This window comes from Nipponia nippon, unplaced genomic scaffold (assembly GCF_047370975.1).
Source record: "Nipponia nippon isolate SJK-2023a ecotype South Korea unplaced genomic scaffold, ASM4737097v1 scaffold_1, whole genome shotgun sequence".
Taxonomy (NCBI): domain Eukaryota; kingdom Metazoa; phylum Chordata; class Aves; order Pelecaniformes; family Threskiornithidae; genus Nipponia; species Nipponia nippon.
This window is the reverse complement of record NW_028262290.1, coordinates 94,921,692-94,940,607: the sequence shown is the minus strand read 5'-3', so window position 1 is coordinate 94,940,607 and position 18,916 is coordinate 94,921,692. Positions and strand designations below refer to the sequence as shown.

General features: G+C 47.5%; 1 protein-coding gene across 1 annotated transcript in view; it reads right to left on the bottom strand.

Moving 5' to 3' along the window:
- The window catches only part of BMP6 (bone morphogenetic protein 6), a 96,060-nt gene that overhangs the window by 3,133 nt on the left and 74,011 nt on the right, over positions 1-18,916 (bottom strand). The window contains exons 3-6 of the mRNA XM_087763062.1: positions 11,746-11,894; positions 10,321-10,518; positions 2,389-2,465; positions 13-123 (exon numbers count right to left, since the gene is read on the bottom strand). Coding sequence (XP_087619188.1) covers positions 13-123; positions 2,389-2,465; positions 10,321-10,518; positions 11,746-11,894 — 535 coding nt within the window. The remainder of the gene's footprint in view (positions 1-12; positions 124-2,388; positions 2,466-10,320; positions 10,519-11,745; positions 11,895-18,916) is intronic.

Here is an 18,916-nt window from a genome sequence, read left to right as displayed (position 1 = left end):
CTGGAGACTTACCAGAGTTTGTACAATGGCATGATTGGTTGCGTTCATATGGGCATTGAGCGGGAATGAGCACTCTCCATCACAGTAGTTGGCTGCGTAGCCCTTCGGAGCGATTATCCAGTCCTTTTTAGGAAACAAACAGAACGTGATTCAAGTTAAAAGGTTGCCAACTTGTACAGACAACTGCATGCAATTAAGAGCAGCTGAAAATTTTCCACTAACTTTTTTTCTGGAGGGTGAAAATGTGTTTTCACTGAAACTGTTAGGGTTTTGGTTTTTTGTTTTTCTTTTTTTTTGAGCCATGACTTTTCCACGGACACACTGATTTTAATGTCCAAAGAAAGGTGCACATCTATGCACAGCTTAACTGCCACGAACTAAAAGAGTTTTATTCCTAAAACTCTTGCTGGGTTGCCTTGTGGGGATTGTGGTTTGGATGCCTTTATGCTCCAACGTTTCCTGCAGGTTAGGCCCTCTGGCTGAACTACCTTTCCTAGGTTGAATCACAGCCTCAGCTGGTGTCCCCTCCTGGAGAAAATAACGTACCTGTACGCGCGTGCGTGCACACATCGACAATTCAGCCAGGGAGCTCCAGAACAGGAATATAAAACACCGGTGTGGTGCCTCACAGACACTCTACCTGATACACTCTTACACAGGGACGCTAGGCTGCTAAGGCCGCTGTGGGAAGTTTCAGCTGCGTAACACCTTCTCCACCTCTGCCAGACTCCTCAAGGAAGGGCAGGACAGCCACCCTCAGCTGCTTGCGCAGGCAGGTGGCCGCGGTGGCGATCTGAGCGCCATGCCAAAGGGCTAATAAAAAAATTACAGCTGCTCTGCTACTGACACAAAAGAGCCAAAGGTCAATTAAAAGCATCACCAATTAGCAAGAGACATTTCGCCTCCCTCGGTGTCAGGCTCTGCAGGTCACCCTGCGGGAGGACCTACGGGTGCTCTTCACATGCACATAATTCTTAGACGATTTCCCCTTCAGCTGACAACAGTTACCTGGGTTAGCATGACTTTTGCTGCAGCAGGCCTGAGCTAGCAACTTTGCTAGCCAGTTTGCTGTTTGATTGCTAACATGAGGATACCTGGGCATAGCAAAGCCACCCCTTCATTTTACTGTACTAGCTCACCCATAATTTGTTCCTGGTAAACTGAGCTACTTTCATAAGAGAGTCACTCTCCTGCTACAAAAGCCAGTACAGACTGTGTAATTAAATCTGTGGTTTAATGCAGTATAAGAATAAGGGAAGTGCTCTGCTGCTAAAAAAAAATTGATGCTAAAAAAATTGATGGATGTTCTGAAGGAGATAGCAGTGCCCAGCAACTGCAGCCCTGCCTCCATCGTCTCCCTACAACAAGTAGGATCTGGATTCCAAGTCCTGCAAAGAGCCCTGCTGGTCTGTGGCCTTCCTTTGGCAGCATCTTGCTTTTCTGCTCAAGCCTGCAGCTAGAGAGGTGAAGGCAGTGCCTCTGAGACCGTGAACTTCACAACTGGAACACGCTTCCTGCCTGCAAGCGGGGCAAGCGAGCAAAGGAGGAGGTGGAAAGACTGTGCACAAGTAAAAAGAAAAGCCACTAACAAGTAATGGGGAGTGGCGTCAGCACGCAGCCACAGTTGTGGCCAGTGGGCTGGAGCTGACATAAGGTACAAAAAAATGCTGCTGTCCCATTAGCTGGGAGAGGACGCTCATGTGTAGGGTATTACAGAAGAAGCGGGGGCAGCCCTGGCATCCTGAACTATAATCTGGTAAAAACATTAGCTGACAGAAATGGGACCTCCCTCACAAAAGTACTCAATGAAAGAATAAAAAAAATGAAAAAAAAAATTTTTTTCAAAAGAAAAGATGAGGGCATTCTTTGAAGCGTGATGTTTGATGACACTATGGCCTGGTCCTAAATAACCTACTCTAAACAACTCCAGCCTCACGGTGTTGCAACTAAGCCCAGTCTTCAATCCACCTACCGCAGCCAGTGCTAATTGTAGGGCAGGGGTGGAGGATTTCAACACATTGGCCAAGGTTAAAATTAGGCTGATCACTAGAAAAAACTTGATTTCATTAAAATCACTGCTTAATATCAGATTTTTTTTCCTTATCATTAGAGGTACATCGATATGAGCCCTTGCCCGTACTGTGACTCCCATGAGTGACAGAGAATGACTGTATACTTGAATCTCATAAAGTATCAAGCTTCCTCTGGATCTTATCAAATGTCACAACTATCAATATTTATTTGCCCTTCCCTGTGACTGGTTTTAGTGAGGAGGCACAAGGGACATTTTAAAGCATAATGGCAGCCTCGAGTGGAATTACCGTGACACTGTTTAGATAACATTTCATAACAAAATGTCTAGTTTACCCAGAGAGAAACATCACACACCTGCCATCCCAAGTCTTGGAAGCTAACGTAAAGCTCATGCTTTCTGCACGCTGTTTTTAAGTCACTGCTGTTGTAATCTGTAAAAGAAAAAGAACAAAACAGGAATTTAGAAAGTAAAACAGGCAGAGCATCGCTGGAAGGCACAGCTGGCCAGATGTGTGCATGCTGTGGGCTCAGCAGCGAGAAACGGCGAGCTCCCTCAGCAGCCATAAGGATCAGGGTGTTGAGGGACATCCAAAACAGGGCTGAAGCTTTTAAGATGCCTAGGGGAATAGAGGCACCCAAGTAACAGTGACTTGATTATAATTCCTTCAGCTGCCTTTAATAACTTGACAAGCAGTGCTTGTAAAACACCTCCAGTAAAATGACTTCTTAAAAATAAATCTACTCCTTCAGTCCAGCACAGGCTGCATCCCTGCTGGGTGCTCAAACTCACTCCGCTTCCTCGGCCGCGGTTTCCCATGTGTGCCGCCCTAGGTGGTAAGCTCAAAACACACACCCTTACCAACAGAATTACAGCCCCAGGAAGGTTAATCATTACCTTGTGCCCCTGTACTGGTTAGCAGAAGGCCTTAACAGCTAAGATGTCCCACAGGCAGCGAAGCCATGTCCCCATCCCTCTCTGGGCCTTACCCCCCGCCTGCCCCGGACATCACACGCAGCTCCACGCACCGCCTCTGCTCTTGGACCTTTACAAGCCAGGCTCTGAAAAACAAGTTTCTCCTTCCCATAACCCGCTTATCTGCAGATGACACAGGATTTGACACACTCTCAACATTGACTTGCTCCTTAGTGCCAATACTGAATGGAAGAGTGGGGGCGCAGGGTGCAAAGCGCTGACCAGAGACCTTCCCCCTTGCCGTGGCACAACGTACGACGATGCAGGAGCTGCTCCCGATGGCCCTACAAAATGCAGCTTTTGACAGCGAGTGGAATTTCCCATTTATATTTGGAAAGAGAGGCGGCTCCGCACGCGAACACCTGGAACCGCAGCGAGCGGAGGAGCTGAGCCGTGACAGAGGGGCCTTTCACCCCCGGGTGGCTGCACAAATCCAGCCTTGACGAGTGGTGGCTGATTCTGTCATGCCTCGGGCGGCTGCTGGACCTCAGCACAGCGGCCACAGAAACCACCTTCGCAGCGGGGTGGCTTGGCCACCGGCTATGGCTGCTGAACTGGCACGAGGAGAAGAGATGGCAAATGCAGCCAAGCAGTGTGGGAGCCCAGGTCCGTCCACGCAGAGACCCGTGTGCGTTCGTCCCAGAGCTGGACCCAGACTGGCCATGTTTTCCTCCGGTGCCTTACCCGCAGGGGCCTCGCTCCTCTCACGCGCCTCATTTGCAAGTAAAGGCGCTTCCGTCAGCAGGCAGATGCCACACGCTGATGCGCCTGCCTCCCACTGCCCTGGGCCTTTTGGCTAACCAGCCCCCGTCGGCACCCCTAACGCGGCTTGAAAGGGCACCCTCCCAGCGTAGCTTTGCCCAAATGCAGCAGCTGGGATAGAAAAATATTTTTAGTGACTTTTTCCTTGGCTCTGAATAAGCCTTTCTTTTTCTTCCCTCCACCACCCCCCCAAAGTTTGGGAACTACAAATGCAAATATTTATTCAAAAGAAAAACTATAATACTAAAAGCACATCCAACTGACATTAAGGGCAGCACAGCATTACAGCTGGGTACAGTTAACACTGAGGTCTGAAAAAACCCTACACCTCAAACCTAGCCTCCAAACCACCAAAGATTAGAGAGTTGTTTTTAGAAGCAGTTTGGGTTTTAAACTTTAAGGATTGCATTTCAGACTTTCAATAGCTTCGCTTCAATCACAGATTGAATCAGGTGAGCAGAGCTGGTTAACAGCCTCCTGCAGCATAAACATTCGCTCTTTCAGGAGCCCTCGGTAGCAAGGATGGAGGCGAGTCTCTCTATTCAAGCTTTCCATTTCCAAACCAGACATACCCAGTAGAAACCAGGGTGTGGTGGTTTTTTTCAGATGAAGTTTTTCAGTCCCTGGCTCAGCCCAGGAGCAAATTTCTAGCTTGTGATGTTTCTAAATGATCTGGTCATAACAAGGGGAAAAAAGCGAGCAGAAGATACTTTTAGTGGTCAAAGGCTTTCATTTAAGTACCTGAAAACACGACTTCATTGTTCTTCAATGGGAAATATGTTGTTTGCTTAGGGGAAAACCATCTGTATTTGACAGGGAGTTACAGCAGAGTTGATCTGTTCACAACCGAGTGGGCAGAACTACGCTACGTTCCAAATCCACCTACAACTTACCCAAATCAGCTATGGGAAAGGGGAGAAGGCAAGGGAGGCAGAGAAAACAGGAGTGGGAAGAAAGGCTGTGAGCAATCACAAGTTTAAGAAAACAAAGGAAAAAAAAAAAAAGAGCTGCTTAACAAGCTACATGAAGCAGAACATGTTATGAATGTGTCCTCTCTCACGCTGCCTGCAATTGGCTCCCCAAAATGTGCCCCGGTTCACTGGTTGGCAGTCAAGTCACCCAATTCACACTCTGCATCGAGCACCGGCATAGCCGCAGACAGCTCTTCCTCCTCACTTGCCCAAACTCAGCCTTTGCTTTCTTAAATGCCAACATATTAGACATCCCCCCTCCCAGGATCTGCACTCTCCCCTGTTAACCCTCACCCCAAGCTCCCCTGCCCTCTTCTTGTTACATGTTTGCCTACCATGGCTACTTTAAGCAATCTACTTTAGCCCAGCTTTAGGGATGTTACAAACCTTTAATCTACCCTTAGCAGTGGCTTTCTGAATGGGGGAAAAGCAGTAATACAGATGCACGTGCTAACGATCCATCCCCTATGGCTGGGAGCTCGGCATATGCCCTAGAGCCATGCACATCCAATTTTGAGCCTGAAAAAAGAGGAATCCACACAGTAAAGGGTTTTTGGCGGTGAGGTAAGGCTTACTGAGCTACTGAAGCTGGCCTCCAGGACACATTTTCTCCAAAGCCTGGAAAGCAGTATCAGCTACCCCAGTCGAGCGTGCTCAATTGTTTTAGCCCAAATTGCCGTTTGAGGCGGTTTGCAGTGCAACACCCAGCATCCCAGGGTATGTGTCCCTCCTCGGCAGCCCTGCAGCGGGGAGCCAGGAGGCCGAGAGGAGACCGCCTGCAGCGGGGGGATGCTGCAGGGCCGGCTTACGCTGCCACGACACAATTTGCAAGGATTGCTTGCCAGAGACCTTCAAAACCTCTGTGAGTTTAGGGAGCTGCTTTGGGAGCTCCTATAGGCTCATTGCGGGTTTAGTAAAATCATCTTTTTTTTTCCCCCTGAATGTATCAATTCAGAAACACTAGCTTGGCATTTACAAGGCACTGCATTTAATCACACTGCAAACTATTTTGTCTAAAACAGAGATTTTAAAAAAACCCAAACCCCTAGTTCTGTACTTAAAAATAACTTCCAGGGCAGCACAGTTAAAACAGCACGGTTAAGACGGCTTGCCTCTGCGGCTTGTTTGCACTGAACGTTGTCTGCCTTCACCAGAACCCAAGTCTGACTTTCTGCAAGCGCAGCTGTTTCTCTTAAGGCTGGACATCGCCATCTGCATTGCTGAAATGGGAGAGAGAATAGCCTGACCCTAATGGTCTTCCTCCTACAGATACTTATGCACCCACCTTAGATTTCCTATAACCTCTCCCACGTTAAGTGCTGGCAAAGAATACATAAATATTTACTGAGGTCGATCCATCTGAGAACACCCTTGCTGCTCCCAAGGTGCCAGCTTACCAAATTCCACACGGTAATTAATTGCTTCTGTGGACCAAAATAGCTTTGACAGAGGTCTCCAAGGCCAGCCCCTTCTTCTTGGTGTTTGGCTTTGGCGATTTGTCCGGATAAAGCTGGTGTAAACTGATCACGCAGTTAATAACAGCCCACTTCACATGAAAGCGATCTGCTTGGGTGGGAAGAAGGGGAGATGTCGGGCTGACATGGACCCGCATGTGAAGGCACATACAGAAACGCTGGCCACGCCGCTCCGCTCTGCATCCGAGCGCTCTACTAAGGGGAAGATTGGCTGCGAGATAATGATGTTTATTAACAAGACCCTTGCCACCGTGAAAGCGTTTGGCCCTATTTGCCTCCAGTGTTTGTGCGTGCTGCCCTTTGCGGTATTTAGTTCCCGTACACGTGGGGAAATCTGCCTGGTGCCGTGCATGTCTGCTGGAAGGAAAGGCCACTTGGAGGGCCCCTCCATTTCTCACGGAGCACCTCACACCAGTCCCAGAGGCCCTGGGGTGGCTAAAAAGGAGGACCCAAAAAGGGGTGTTGCACGAGTTACACTCAGAAGAGCAAGTGCAGCCCGAAGTCAGACATTTAAATGCAACTCTCTCCGTAAGGAGGGGCTGATGGGAAGGGATGTGCCTGAAGGCTGACTTGCAGAAGAGAAGGGTTATTGCCACTGGGCAAGGAGACAGCCCCGCACGGAAACCAGCACTCGGGTAACTCACGGAGGAGCTGGCTGTACAGCAGCAAAGCTCTTATGCTCACGGGTCACCGTCTGTTACATTGAAGAGAGTCCCCATCTCTTCAGGTTAACTAGAGGGTCAGCCTGCAGTCTGAGAGCATGAGCTAAACCCACCGCAAGACACGGCTGTGCGAGGGCCTCCAGATCTTGCAGACAACAGAAGAGAAACACCTGCATGCTCCTCCCACCCACCTCATTCCTCCATGTCCTGGGCCAGAGCTGGCATATGATTTTCTGCCTCAACAGACGAAAATACTTCCTTTTCTTCCTGTTCATCCTCCTTCTGCAGAAAACAGAGCTTGGCTCCAGGAATGCATTGACGCAGGACTCTATGTCAAAGCAGTTTATAACCATGGGGGTTACTCAGTTCTGCTTTATGTAAGCCAGTCATAATTACGTGTTTATAATACAGGGAAATGAGCATTCTTGGCGAAAAAGTACAGACCATTGAGATTCTTATGCCACAGCCATAACCTTAGCATCTGAGCACTTGGTACTGACTGCAGGACAGCAACTGCACATCAAAGGGAGCACAGCGGGGTCCCAATCCCACACGCAGCAGCGTGCCTTCACGTAGCCCCACGGCTCACCAGATCAGTACCAGCCCAGCAGCCCACTTCATGTGCTCCGAACTGCAGCACTTGAAATGCTTTCCGTATTTAGATAGTAAATGGGGCTGTTTTAAACAGACGTAACCCAACTCACAGCATCTTTTGGAAAAGGGGTTCATTTTTGGACTGAAGAAAGAAAACCCTGTGTATTCACTAACATAGAGGAAGGAAGGTTCAATCTACAAAAAAACCCATCAACACCAGCCAGCTGCCTTGCTCTCCAGGAGAGAAACTGCCCTCAAGCCCTGACAGGCAGCGGCAATCCTGGCTCGGGGAAGAGCACAGACCGAAAATCTGACAAGACGTAAGATACAGCGAAAGAGGAAGACGCGCAGGCGGGGAGATGCACAGAAGGGGATGGCAGCATTCTAATTCTGCACCCACTTTGGGTCCAGATGCATCAGGGTACCCTCAGGAGAGCAAAGCATCCTTCAGGGTAACCCCCAGGCTTGCGTCCTGCTTCATCCTGGGGCAAATGCTTGCCCAGCCCCATCGTGCATCATCAGGGCAGAGATGTAGGAACCCACACAACTGAAAAAGAAAAAATCCCTGTGATCTCTCTAACGCTAAAAACGCTTATCGGTCATCAGTGCCTCTTGGGCTATTAAATCAACCACTTCTTAAGGAGAACAGAGTCTAGGAGTGTCACACTTAGAAAGGAAAATAAGCTGATGCAGTCTCTCTTTTCTAAACACAGAAACCAACCAAACATACATCTTAACTTTAAATTCCCCTCCTTTCCCCCGCCTTAAATCCACAGAGGCTCAACTATACCTTGTTGACTACTGAACTGCCAAATTCCAGGTTTTAAATTAAAGCTGGCTTTGAGCTAGAAGAGCTCAAAAAAGCCCTTGAGACCACAGAATGACCAGCTATTTTTTCCCTTTTTGTCGTTTTATAATTTTACGACCTGATGTGTGGTGTAGTCAAGAAAGCAGCGATGTAAAAATGGCCCTTTTTGCCCAATATATCTGCTCCCTCTGGAGCTTTGAGTCACGTCGCCTGATTTAATAGTAGTGAAAATTTGTTTTTAGCACTGCGAAGCTTGCAGAGCTAGGGAGAGAAAGTTGGAGCATATCCTGACTCCACTACCAGTGCCACAAAACAGCAATGCAGCAAGTAACTTTCCCAAAGCGCTGTGAACGCATTAAAAAATTGTCTCTCGTGATGAAGGGACAGCAGCAGCCGAGCCCACCTGAGCGGGAGAATTGCACACTGCCTGCGTAATGGCTGGGCTTATTGCTTATAGGGCCCAGATAAATAAATTGCCTATGCCCTTGGCAAGCCCATCACATGGGAAAGTAACCCAGCGAGCAGTTGTGATGCCCACTTTTAAAACTGCAGCTTGGAGACCCCAAGGAAAACCAGGAGCAAAGCCAGTCTCAGCAATTAAGGACCGACAGACAGCTCCACCTGCAGGGCTGGCAGAAGGCTCTCATGCCAGATTAGACGATAACTCCTCTGGCAATGCCACACTGGCCGGCCTCCCTCGGGGAGGTCAGGCTGCAGGACCGAATCGCTCCTCCTGCCCTTAAAATCCGTGAAGCGATATTTCACACCTAACTGAATCTGGCACTTCCACGGCATGGCATGGGAACCCACAGCCATGATGCAGCGTGCACCACGAGGACATGCAATGGCCGCTAGTGGCCAACTACAGCTGGCACGCACGAGCCCAAAAGGCAAGTCCATCACCATGCTGGGCTGGACCAATAGGGCTGCATCGGCACATGGCCATGCCCAAAGCCTGGCCACCAGCCCTGGAAGGGCTCCCAACCTGGCTCTGGCTCCCTGCAGGCTCCCAGCGCCATGGCCAGCACAAGGCCACCTCAGGTGCAGTGTGGCTCACCCACAACCCGAGCATGCAACAGCAGGGGACAGCCTACGGATTCACACTGGCTAAGTTTCGGCAATGCTGGCTCATCTTCCCGTGCTGTGTCTGGACGCAGACTAAAAAATACAGCCGCCTCTCTTCCTTGGGGTATAGTAATTTCTAGACACAGGAAAAGCACGGATCCTATTGGAAATGAAGGGGGCAGCATAAGCAAATTAATCAAGTCACTTGGAACTGGCTGAAATGTTTGAGAGGAAAGAAGGTACTCAATGAATGAAGGACTTGTAGCACTGTGATGCAGGGCAGAGTGGCTGGAAAACAGACAAGACTTAGAAGACAGGACAGTCTCAATTTTTGTCAAAATTTCAGAGTTATTCTATTGTGCCGCCAGCCTACAACAGCACTCGCAAGGCTGCTGTACAACACTTGCAACACGCAACCTTTCTGCAACCTTTCCGCAGCAAACAGGCAAGCCTCTTTGCCTGCCTGGAAATGCACTTCACCTTGTATACACTGCTGTTCTCACGGGGGGCGGGGGGGGGGGGGGAAAGGCTCTCATGCTGTTCTACCAGGGTTTTTCCAAAGAAAACCGAAAGAAGGACTCTGCTGGAAATGTGTATGTGCAATACCATAAATCTCAGTGTACGCAGAGATGGACTCTTTTAAATACTGCATTTCATGTGGCGTAATTCTAGGCAAATACTGCATAGCAAGCAACCTACAAGCACAAAATTCGGAGTTAAAATGCCTCAACCCCCTGAATTCAATGGCTGCGACTTCCCACAGGGGTCTGGACTCCACCCTGGATTCAAGAGGACTCCTGTAAGTCTCATTATGTGAGACTCCCTCTCCCATCCCCTTGCAGGTGTAACCTGTTCCCCCAAGGAAGAGCATCCCACCTCACATCCCCCCTTCTTGCTTTTGCACTCCAAAGCAAATAATAGAAACATTACAAGAAGTCGCCCCAGCTTCCAGACAAAACAGGTGTTGCACGATTACCTGTGACGCTAGACACCCGGGAAACATCCTGAGCCTGGGTGGAGCGGTTGCGACTCTGTTGCCTGCGCCTGCTCGTCGCTGACCTAGTGGTCCGAACATGAACTTCACTCACTTTGAAGAAGGCCACCATGAAAGGCTGTTTGTCGTAAGGGCCATCTCGGCCTATAAGGCCTGCTTCTCTAGGATTTACGCTGAAACCTTGAAACCAAACAGAAAAGTGAGTGTTAGAGAAACGGTGCTGTTGGATTGCTCCTTCCAGAATCACGGCATCCCCATGAGCAGTGTTTCCTTTCTTCTTGCTCACACTCTTCTTCTTTTACCACTAAACACTCCCCTCCTGCCACCACGACCTATGGACATTTTTACAACAGCACTCCATCCATCCCAGAGAAGAGGCTCCACCGCAGCACCTGGCTCTTTGGTATCCCTATGGTGTCTCTACTCTGGTTTAGGCATTGACGAGGTATACAGGCAGATAAATAAAACACAAAACCCAGATGTGTCCTGAAATTAGTTCTGCTGCCTGTGAAACAGGAAGCAGAGATGGGATTAGGAGACCTCTAGGGAAAGTGGAGGGCAAAGCGATGGGATGCTTTTGTCAGGAGCACAGGGATGGGCTCTCAGCCCATTTGGGGAGGGGGAGGCTGGCACTAACATTTCCTCAGGGAGAACAGTGGACAGCCCCTCTGGTCTCACTTGACCCCACAGGAGTTTCAAACTCCAGCATGAAGCGATAGGAAGAAAACATAAGGTTGGAGACTTGTTCCTACAGAGGAAAGATGCCACTGTCATCTTTTTGGTCACCTTCTGCTCATCTAGGTCCTCTCCTTCCCCACTGTTTATCTTCCAACACTCAATTTCATGCTTTTTTGCAGTCTCTTCTCTCCTTTTCCACCTTTCGAAGTTTCTGTGGGCTGTGAAATGCTATCATGGCAGCTGTCCTTGGAGGGACCAGCCCCACACAGCGACAGCATCGCTTCTCCACCTCAGGTTTGATGAGATCTGAGCAGCGACAGCAGCTGCAGCAACCAGCAGGGCTGCCATAAGCCCACATGGGGAGGTGCATACCCATATACTTGCCCTCTTCTCTTCCTCTCACCCCACCTGGGATCCCAGCTCCATGCCCCCTTCCACCTCCAACTCAGGAACCAGAACCCTACCCCAGCCCACCTCCACCACCTCATCCTGGTACTGTTCAGAGACACCTGACCTCACTCATGGGGAAAGACGTCTGCCATGGGACAGCCAAGAAGCTGACAGCCCTCAATCTGTGCCCTCAGACGCTTTGCTCAAGGTGTTGGCTACAGCTGTCTACAAAGGGAGGGTGCTCACTCCCCACATCACGACTGGACTCTGTTAGCACCACTTCTAGACAGCATCCAAGAGGCTCGCAAGGTTACTCGCATTAACTGGCTCGTAACCTACCATCCCGGGTCACCACGCTCAGCTGCAGCCCCATGTTGTGCTGAGGGTTCATCACCCACATGTTACTGGTGGCAGTGACGTCAAACTCCAGCCAGCCCTCTTCCGAGGCCCACACCGCCCGCGTGTCCAGCAGAAACAGGTCAGAGGCCCTGCAGAGGAGAAGCATAATGACAAGATTGTGATGTCTGGGATTTTCTCCCCTGGCTTTCGCTGTTACAGAAACAGGAAAACCTGAAATAAGTAAAAGTGACGTTAATAGCTAGGAAAAAAAACAATCCTCCAAATCTGCCTGTTTTTATCCAGAGTTTTGCCATGAGATGCACATACTTCTGCACGTGAAATTCAAGATCACGAAGATTTTTCGCCATTTTCTAGGCTGGAGGAAAGCAATCCTAGTCCTTAGGTCTGGGTCTTTCTCTGCCAGCCAAGGATTCATAAGCCACTCTTCTTCCTGAAGAGCGTAATGCCACTCTCTGGCACAACAGTGGTCAAACCACCAGCGTTTCCAGGCACTCGATGGCTTTTGTCAAAGGGGTTTTGTGGTTTCAGCCCACCTTCCACAACACAGATCTACCACAATTGACAAAAAAACCCAACCAACCAAACAAAAAAATCACCTAACAGGCCAAGCATCAAACAGTGAAGGAAAATGAACCTCTAAAGGCACCTAAAGACATTTTTCTAAGGCTTATCAACAGGGATTAGAGCGCCTTGTTCTAAGGCTGTTGGTACTCAGCCTCCTTCCTGGGCTTCTGCTTCAAATGCTATCAAGTCTACACCTTTTTTGCAGCATCAAATGCCCACCAAAACTCAGCTCAATGAAATCAGCTGGAGGAGCACCCAGAGAAATCCCATGTCCATTTTCTCACTGTATTACAGGCATAACTTTCCTGTGCAAGAGATCTACAATTCTTATCCTTAACCTGTGGCCATCATCACAAAATGGATACCAGGTGTCAATCCCATCTTCACCTGTCTTTCCCCCGTAGATTTTTTTTTTTTCCAAAAATAACTTAATGGAAATGAGAAAACAGGGTACCTGTCCCTTCCACCCATCAAAGGTTAACTTCAGAAAAAACATTTTGATTGAGTTACATTTTATTTTTGGCCAACTGCTATGTCATACTGCCCAGCAGCTTGGTTTGCATGAGATCACACATGGAAAAATAAGCACTTAAGTATATTAGGGCTCCTAGTGCAGCTATTTTTACAGCATGGAGGCTTTCCTCCGCCTCGCTGGTAGCCGCACGCGCTGTGGTTGACTCAGCAGCCTTTCCCACAGGAGTCTTTGCCACTGCTCCTCCGACGGGAAGACGGTTCAGGAACAACTCTGACCTTCACCTCCAACAGCAGCGAGTGGCTGGGGCTGGCCAGCTGCTACATGTTTTGGAAACCTTAAGGTTGAAAGATTTGGGCTTTCCCAGGCAGCATATATAAACTGAAGTGTTGCTTAAAGGAGACCGCAAACAGCAGCTGCAGCTGAGACCACTCTTCCCCTCTCCGGGTTTAAGAGAGGCATGAACTGCTAGATCATTCCCACCTCTGAATATGACTTACACATTGGTCCTCTGCAATGCTTGAAATGGACTATACCTGAAAAGCGGTCTTCCTAGCACCTGTTCTGACCTTCCTCCTCACACCAGTTGCTTTTTTATCTCCTGTCTCACATCCCCTCCTCTAAGTGCCACACTCCCCCTCCCTGGCACCCGCCCGCTCCAGGCAGTGTCCCACTGGAGCCTCCAGACTAGAGTAACTTCAGCGTTACATCCCCCCAAACCAAACGTGTCTGGTTGCAGAGCCGCTGGGAACTCTGTAAGAGCAAACCCTCATGAACACTCAATCACATGGGATTAGTCAGGTCTACAAAAACATGAAGAGGCAGCTCAGAGCTTATATTCCCATTGCCTTGTACTTTAGGAAGACACTTGGACATCAGAGAGCTGTAAAGCCTGAAAGGACCACATGCCATCATCTAGCCCATTCCCCTGAACTCCAGGCAGGATCAACTACATCCATGTCACTCCCGAGAGATGTTTGCCTGACCTGATCTTATAGATTTCCAGCTTCAGGAACTCCACCACCTTTCCAGGAAACTGAAATGGGTTTCACTTGAAGCACTGGTTTGGTTTTTTTTTCCCTTTCTCCATATCTAACTTAAATGCCACAACAATCTCCCCTTCTTATTAAAACAACATCTTCAGTCTTTCCTTGCAAGCCACTCTTTATAGACTTTGACTCTTCTCATTGCTCTTTAAAGACCCAACTCAGATCAAGATCTCACTGATGCCAAGTACAGTGGAAGGATAATCTTGATGCGTCTCACAGACTATGCCTCTACTCATGCATCTCAGAATATGATTTTGGCTTCTTCACAAAACTCACACTGTTAATTCATGTTCACCTTGTGATCCACTATAATCTTTAGATTCATGCTGCTGAACTGCAAAGGACTCAGTCACTTCCTAGGGTGTATTTACATCACCGATTTTTCATGTGCAAATGCAATTCGTCTTCCTACCAAATCATGCTTTTTTTTCCCCCAGATGGAACCTTCATCGTTATTAGATTACTTAAAATATGGACTTGCCTTCCAGTGGGTCTCCCCCATCTTAGTGCCCTCTATAATGTAATAAGCAAACTGCCTGACCAAGGTACAATTCTACCAAATGACAATGCTCCTCTTTATCCCGGTATGTCACACTCACTTTGGAAAGATTTCTATTCCTTTGTAAAATGCAGAAAAATGGACAACTAGGCTTTCCAATCCAGTTAACTCTTTGCAAAAAGTTTCATACAGGACTGGTTTTCAATCTGCTCTGCTATTCAACCGACTTCTGCATTGTTCAGCCAGATGAAGCGAACACTGAAGCTTCACCCCACAGGTGTTGTAGGTCATAGTAGTAATGCTAGCGGGTAACACATCCTAATACTTTCTGCTTAAGCCTGTTTTCAATTAATGTTTGTCACCTAAACCGCACCAGGCTGCACAAAATTGTGTATCATTTCTTACTAGCTTTGGTTTTGGCATGGAGGTTTTAAAAAAATATGAATTCACCTATCTCCAAAGACAAAATTAGAGAAAAAAACAAACAAACAGAATTTGCTCACGTAAAATGAATCCCAACTATTTAACTGAGAGTCTTTAACCACTCCTTTATTTTTTCAGAATAGAAATTTTATACGTCCTTCCTCCTTTAAGAAAATCACCTCAAATTTTGCCAAGCAGTAAGTACTTGAAAACTGCTGCCCACACAGGCTCAACAGAGATTCAGAGCTTAGCAACTAACTCCTCTGGTCTTTCTGTATGCAGGGAACGTACTTTCCCCTCCTTTCCCCCTTGGTAAACCGAATACCATGTATCACCTGAGGAGAATCTGCTCTTCCCTACAGCCACATGGCCAAGAAGAAATGTACTTGCTACTCCTGCAAAAAAGCCATACTATGTCTGATCTCACAACAGAGACTGGGAGATCTCCCAGGCTGGCCCCAGGTGGAAGGGAAAGAATATTGAATTAGATGGGAAGGGTGAAGGATTTGCTGCAGTCGTGGGGGACACATGGACATGCAAGGACTAGATGGAAAGACCCTGGATAAAAGGAAAAAGTCTGCAGAGAAAAGGGAGTAGAAAGTACCCATGGCCACCACACCTCTGTGAATCAGGCCCATTATTCCAGACTCAGCATCCCTCTGCTTCTAGAAGTAGTTGGGAAACTACTAGCGTCTTCCTGCACCGATGGCTCACAGAGGGCTACAACCTGCTACTGCTGCCATTTGCGGCAACACTGCTGCCAACAAACGCGGTCACAGACCTCAACGATGTGAATCTCACACTTCCAGTCTTGCCCCAGTGTTCACAGGGAAACGCAGCCAGGCAACTGAATCCCCCCCCCCCCCTTCTGCTTTCTGAAGACCATGGAAAACACATTTATTCCATTCCTCTCCCACCTGGGCTGCAAAAGAAAGACAAGAAGCATGAGAGCTAAAGCTGCTGCACAGCCTTGTTACCACTCCTGATGCTGGCCTGTTGGCTGATTTTGGCAGGGACCATTTTTGCCATCCGTGTTTGCTTAGCAGGTCCACACTCTATGGCCCTACCTGTTGCAAAAGTTGGAGCACACACAGCAGATGAGCAGGGGATTCCTGCAAGCCAAAGGGCAGTGCTGGAGAAAGGAAAAAAACATCTGAAAGTAGCAACTAAACCTAGCAGAGACAGTTAACCTTCACTGGTATACGCATCAGCTTCTCATCTGCACGACAAGAACAACGCCACTAGCTTCACCTTATAGCCATGTCAAAAAACAAAATAGTTTAGGAAGCAGTCAGAAACCATGCTGAAGAGTGCTACACACAAGCAGATGCAAGCCCACAGTCAAAGCAAAATCTGAAGAGTGGACAAGAAGGTGAGAAACGGATCACATAGCGAGGAAGTCACATGAAACAAAGTATTGGATTTCTAGTCATTAAGTGATGACATTGATCCTGTGCAGTGAGGCAGGCAGTGGCCTTCCAAGAGAAAGCACGCAACCATGTATGTGGTCACATTAATGGAAGGGTATCTGAAAACTTCAGCATTTGAGAATAACAGAGACAAGACGGGACCTGAGGGAAACAGGAAGGGAGCATGAAGAATGGGGAAAAGCAGAAAAAGAAAGGCTGGAAGAAATGCATGAGCCAGCATCGCTGAGCAGAGAGGGAGTGTTCACTCTCAGCACAGGACAAAGAAAGCAGAGTCAGTCCAGAAGTTTCATGCTCAAGCAACCCTGCATGTCAAGGACATCACAGGACCTCTGGCACCTCCACAGCAGGACTTGCAAATTCAATGTACAGAAAGCAAAAGAAAAAAAAAAGAAAAGAAAGAAAAGAAAACAGGCAGTTTCCTAACATCCTCTCTGCCTAAACCTGCCTCTGGGTTTTCATACAGCTACTGTCATCTCATTGTCACTATGGTGCCCAACAGTCTCATCTGTATTTTCAGCGTTCTTAACCACCTGGATGAGTTCAGTTAACGATTTCCATAAGGCTGCTGCAGGCATAATATGTACTAACCTCAGATTATTAAAGGGAAGCAACTGAACAGGAGAAACTGAGGCAATGAGCTGAAACAACTTTCCTGAGGCAAGAGAGGACATTAAATGGGAAGATGCAAGTTAGAGATTCCCAACTCAGAAGAGGAACTCTTTGTTCTGGATCAGGGCCCTAATGTACGGTCTCAAGTCCCAAGAAATAAACGGGAGTGTTTCCATGGCCTTCAGAAGACTCTGGAAGAGGACAGAGAAGCAAAGGTCAACAGAGCAATCACAAGTGGCTGCAATAAACAGAAAGAAGTACACAGTTTACCAGAGAAATATGGCCTGTGTAATTCGGAAGGCAGGATTTAGCTCCAGTGTCCTCAGTGAGCTGATTTGTCAGATATAAATATCAAATATAGCTACTATTCTTAACACTGGCATCCCAACCATGTACTCAGGGCATTTATAGGAGAAACAGCTTGCATTTAATTTCAGTGCTTTTCCCCCTGTAAGATAAATATTTTGTTAACTGAAACCTCTGTGTAAACCTTTCAACGAAATGTCTCTGGGTGTTAATTCTCTTTAATTGAACGCTAATTAGACTAGAATTTAGTCAAATTACTTACGAGTTCAAGTGGTTAATCTTAGTTACTACTTAGTGAAATGTTCACATTAAAATAATTTCTCTGTTCTGGGTACACATTACAACATGGAACTTTGCTACAGGAAAAACACGAAAGCTATAAAAAGCTAAATTTAAAGAAGCATCTGTTGAACCACGTTTTTTACTTTCCCACCCTCCCTGGCCTTCTTTCCCCAACCAGGCAGAAGTTTTACCAGGGAGACAGTGAGAACAAACAGAAATCTCACCTTCAAAATGACCAAGTTAAAGGTCTCTTATTTTAATTACAGATCTTGGAACAACATTTTTGGCCCCAACTTCAAAGCTCACAATTACCCAGGTGTTTAAAGGATTGTTACGCATCAACAGCCATTTACCAAAGTATTAATTACGGTAAGTCTCTAAGACTTTCCTCAGCTGAACCTTTTTGTTTACTTTTCTTCAAAGACAAGTTGACATAATAGTCTAGACTGCCTAGCAGCAGTTTCTCAAAAGGGAATTTTGCACAGAAGTGTGTGGGATTTACATTTTAATTAACGCACTTTCTAAATACTCTTCTCTTCTGTGCACCTCAGGATCTGGGTCTTTAGTTTGCACTGACATCAACCTTCTGTAGAAATTATCCTGCATATAGCAAACTACCAAGATTATTTGCTCTTGTCCACTAACAACAGACTAATAACTGCTCTCACAACTGACTCGGTCTTACAGAGTTGAACGGAGCTCCGCATAGATAAAACTTTGAAATCACAGCCTTTTCAAACCTGTAGATCCACCATCTTGCAGTAGATGTAAGCGCTACTTTGAATTTAAAAGTGTTCATTACTTATAGAACAGACTGTATGCAGAGCTCACACAGCATGAGGTACTGCCAACAGATGCAATACAAAACCTTAACAACTTAGTATGTGTAAATGACCATTACTCCAAAGATTTACAAGCACCGTACAAAATTTAATCGATCAGCGCTCGCTCGTACAGAGAGCCTCAGGCAGGGGAATGCCAGCACCTGGAATGAGCTGCCACGGACAGCAAAGGCAGTCTCTATCATTTTATGAGAAGAAGTAAGGCTTATTTTAACTGTCCTGAAGAAGCCATACCATCTGTGGGCCAGGGGTCAAGGAGAGATGTGCATGACCTATAAGAGCTCCTTAGAAACAAGGAAGGAAATATTAAGAGCCGTCAGCCTGCAAATGAAGTTACTTCCAAGGTGAAGCAGAAGACCAGCAACTGGGCACTAATTTGCAGGGATTGACAGCCAGGGAGGAAAAAGCACTAAACGGAGATGCCAGGACACTATGGAGGGGGTCTGCAATTTCGCACAGGAAGAAGAGAGCCATCCTGGATGCATCCAGACGTGAGAACGCACCAGAAGGGACAGGCAGGTAAACTCAGCTTCTCGCTGCTCACTTACCAGCCCCACACCACCACTGCTCTGTCTGATAAAAGCTCCCCCGTGCTGAAAAAGCTGTCCTGTATCTCTGCGGGCATCACCCCTGGAGGTGAAGTCTGCAGGGGTGAGGGGTTAAGTCTTGTAGAC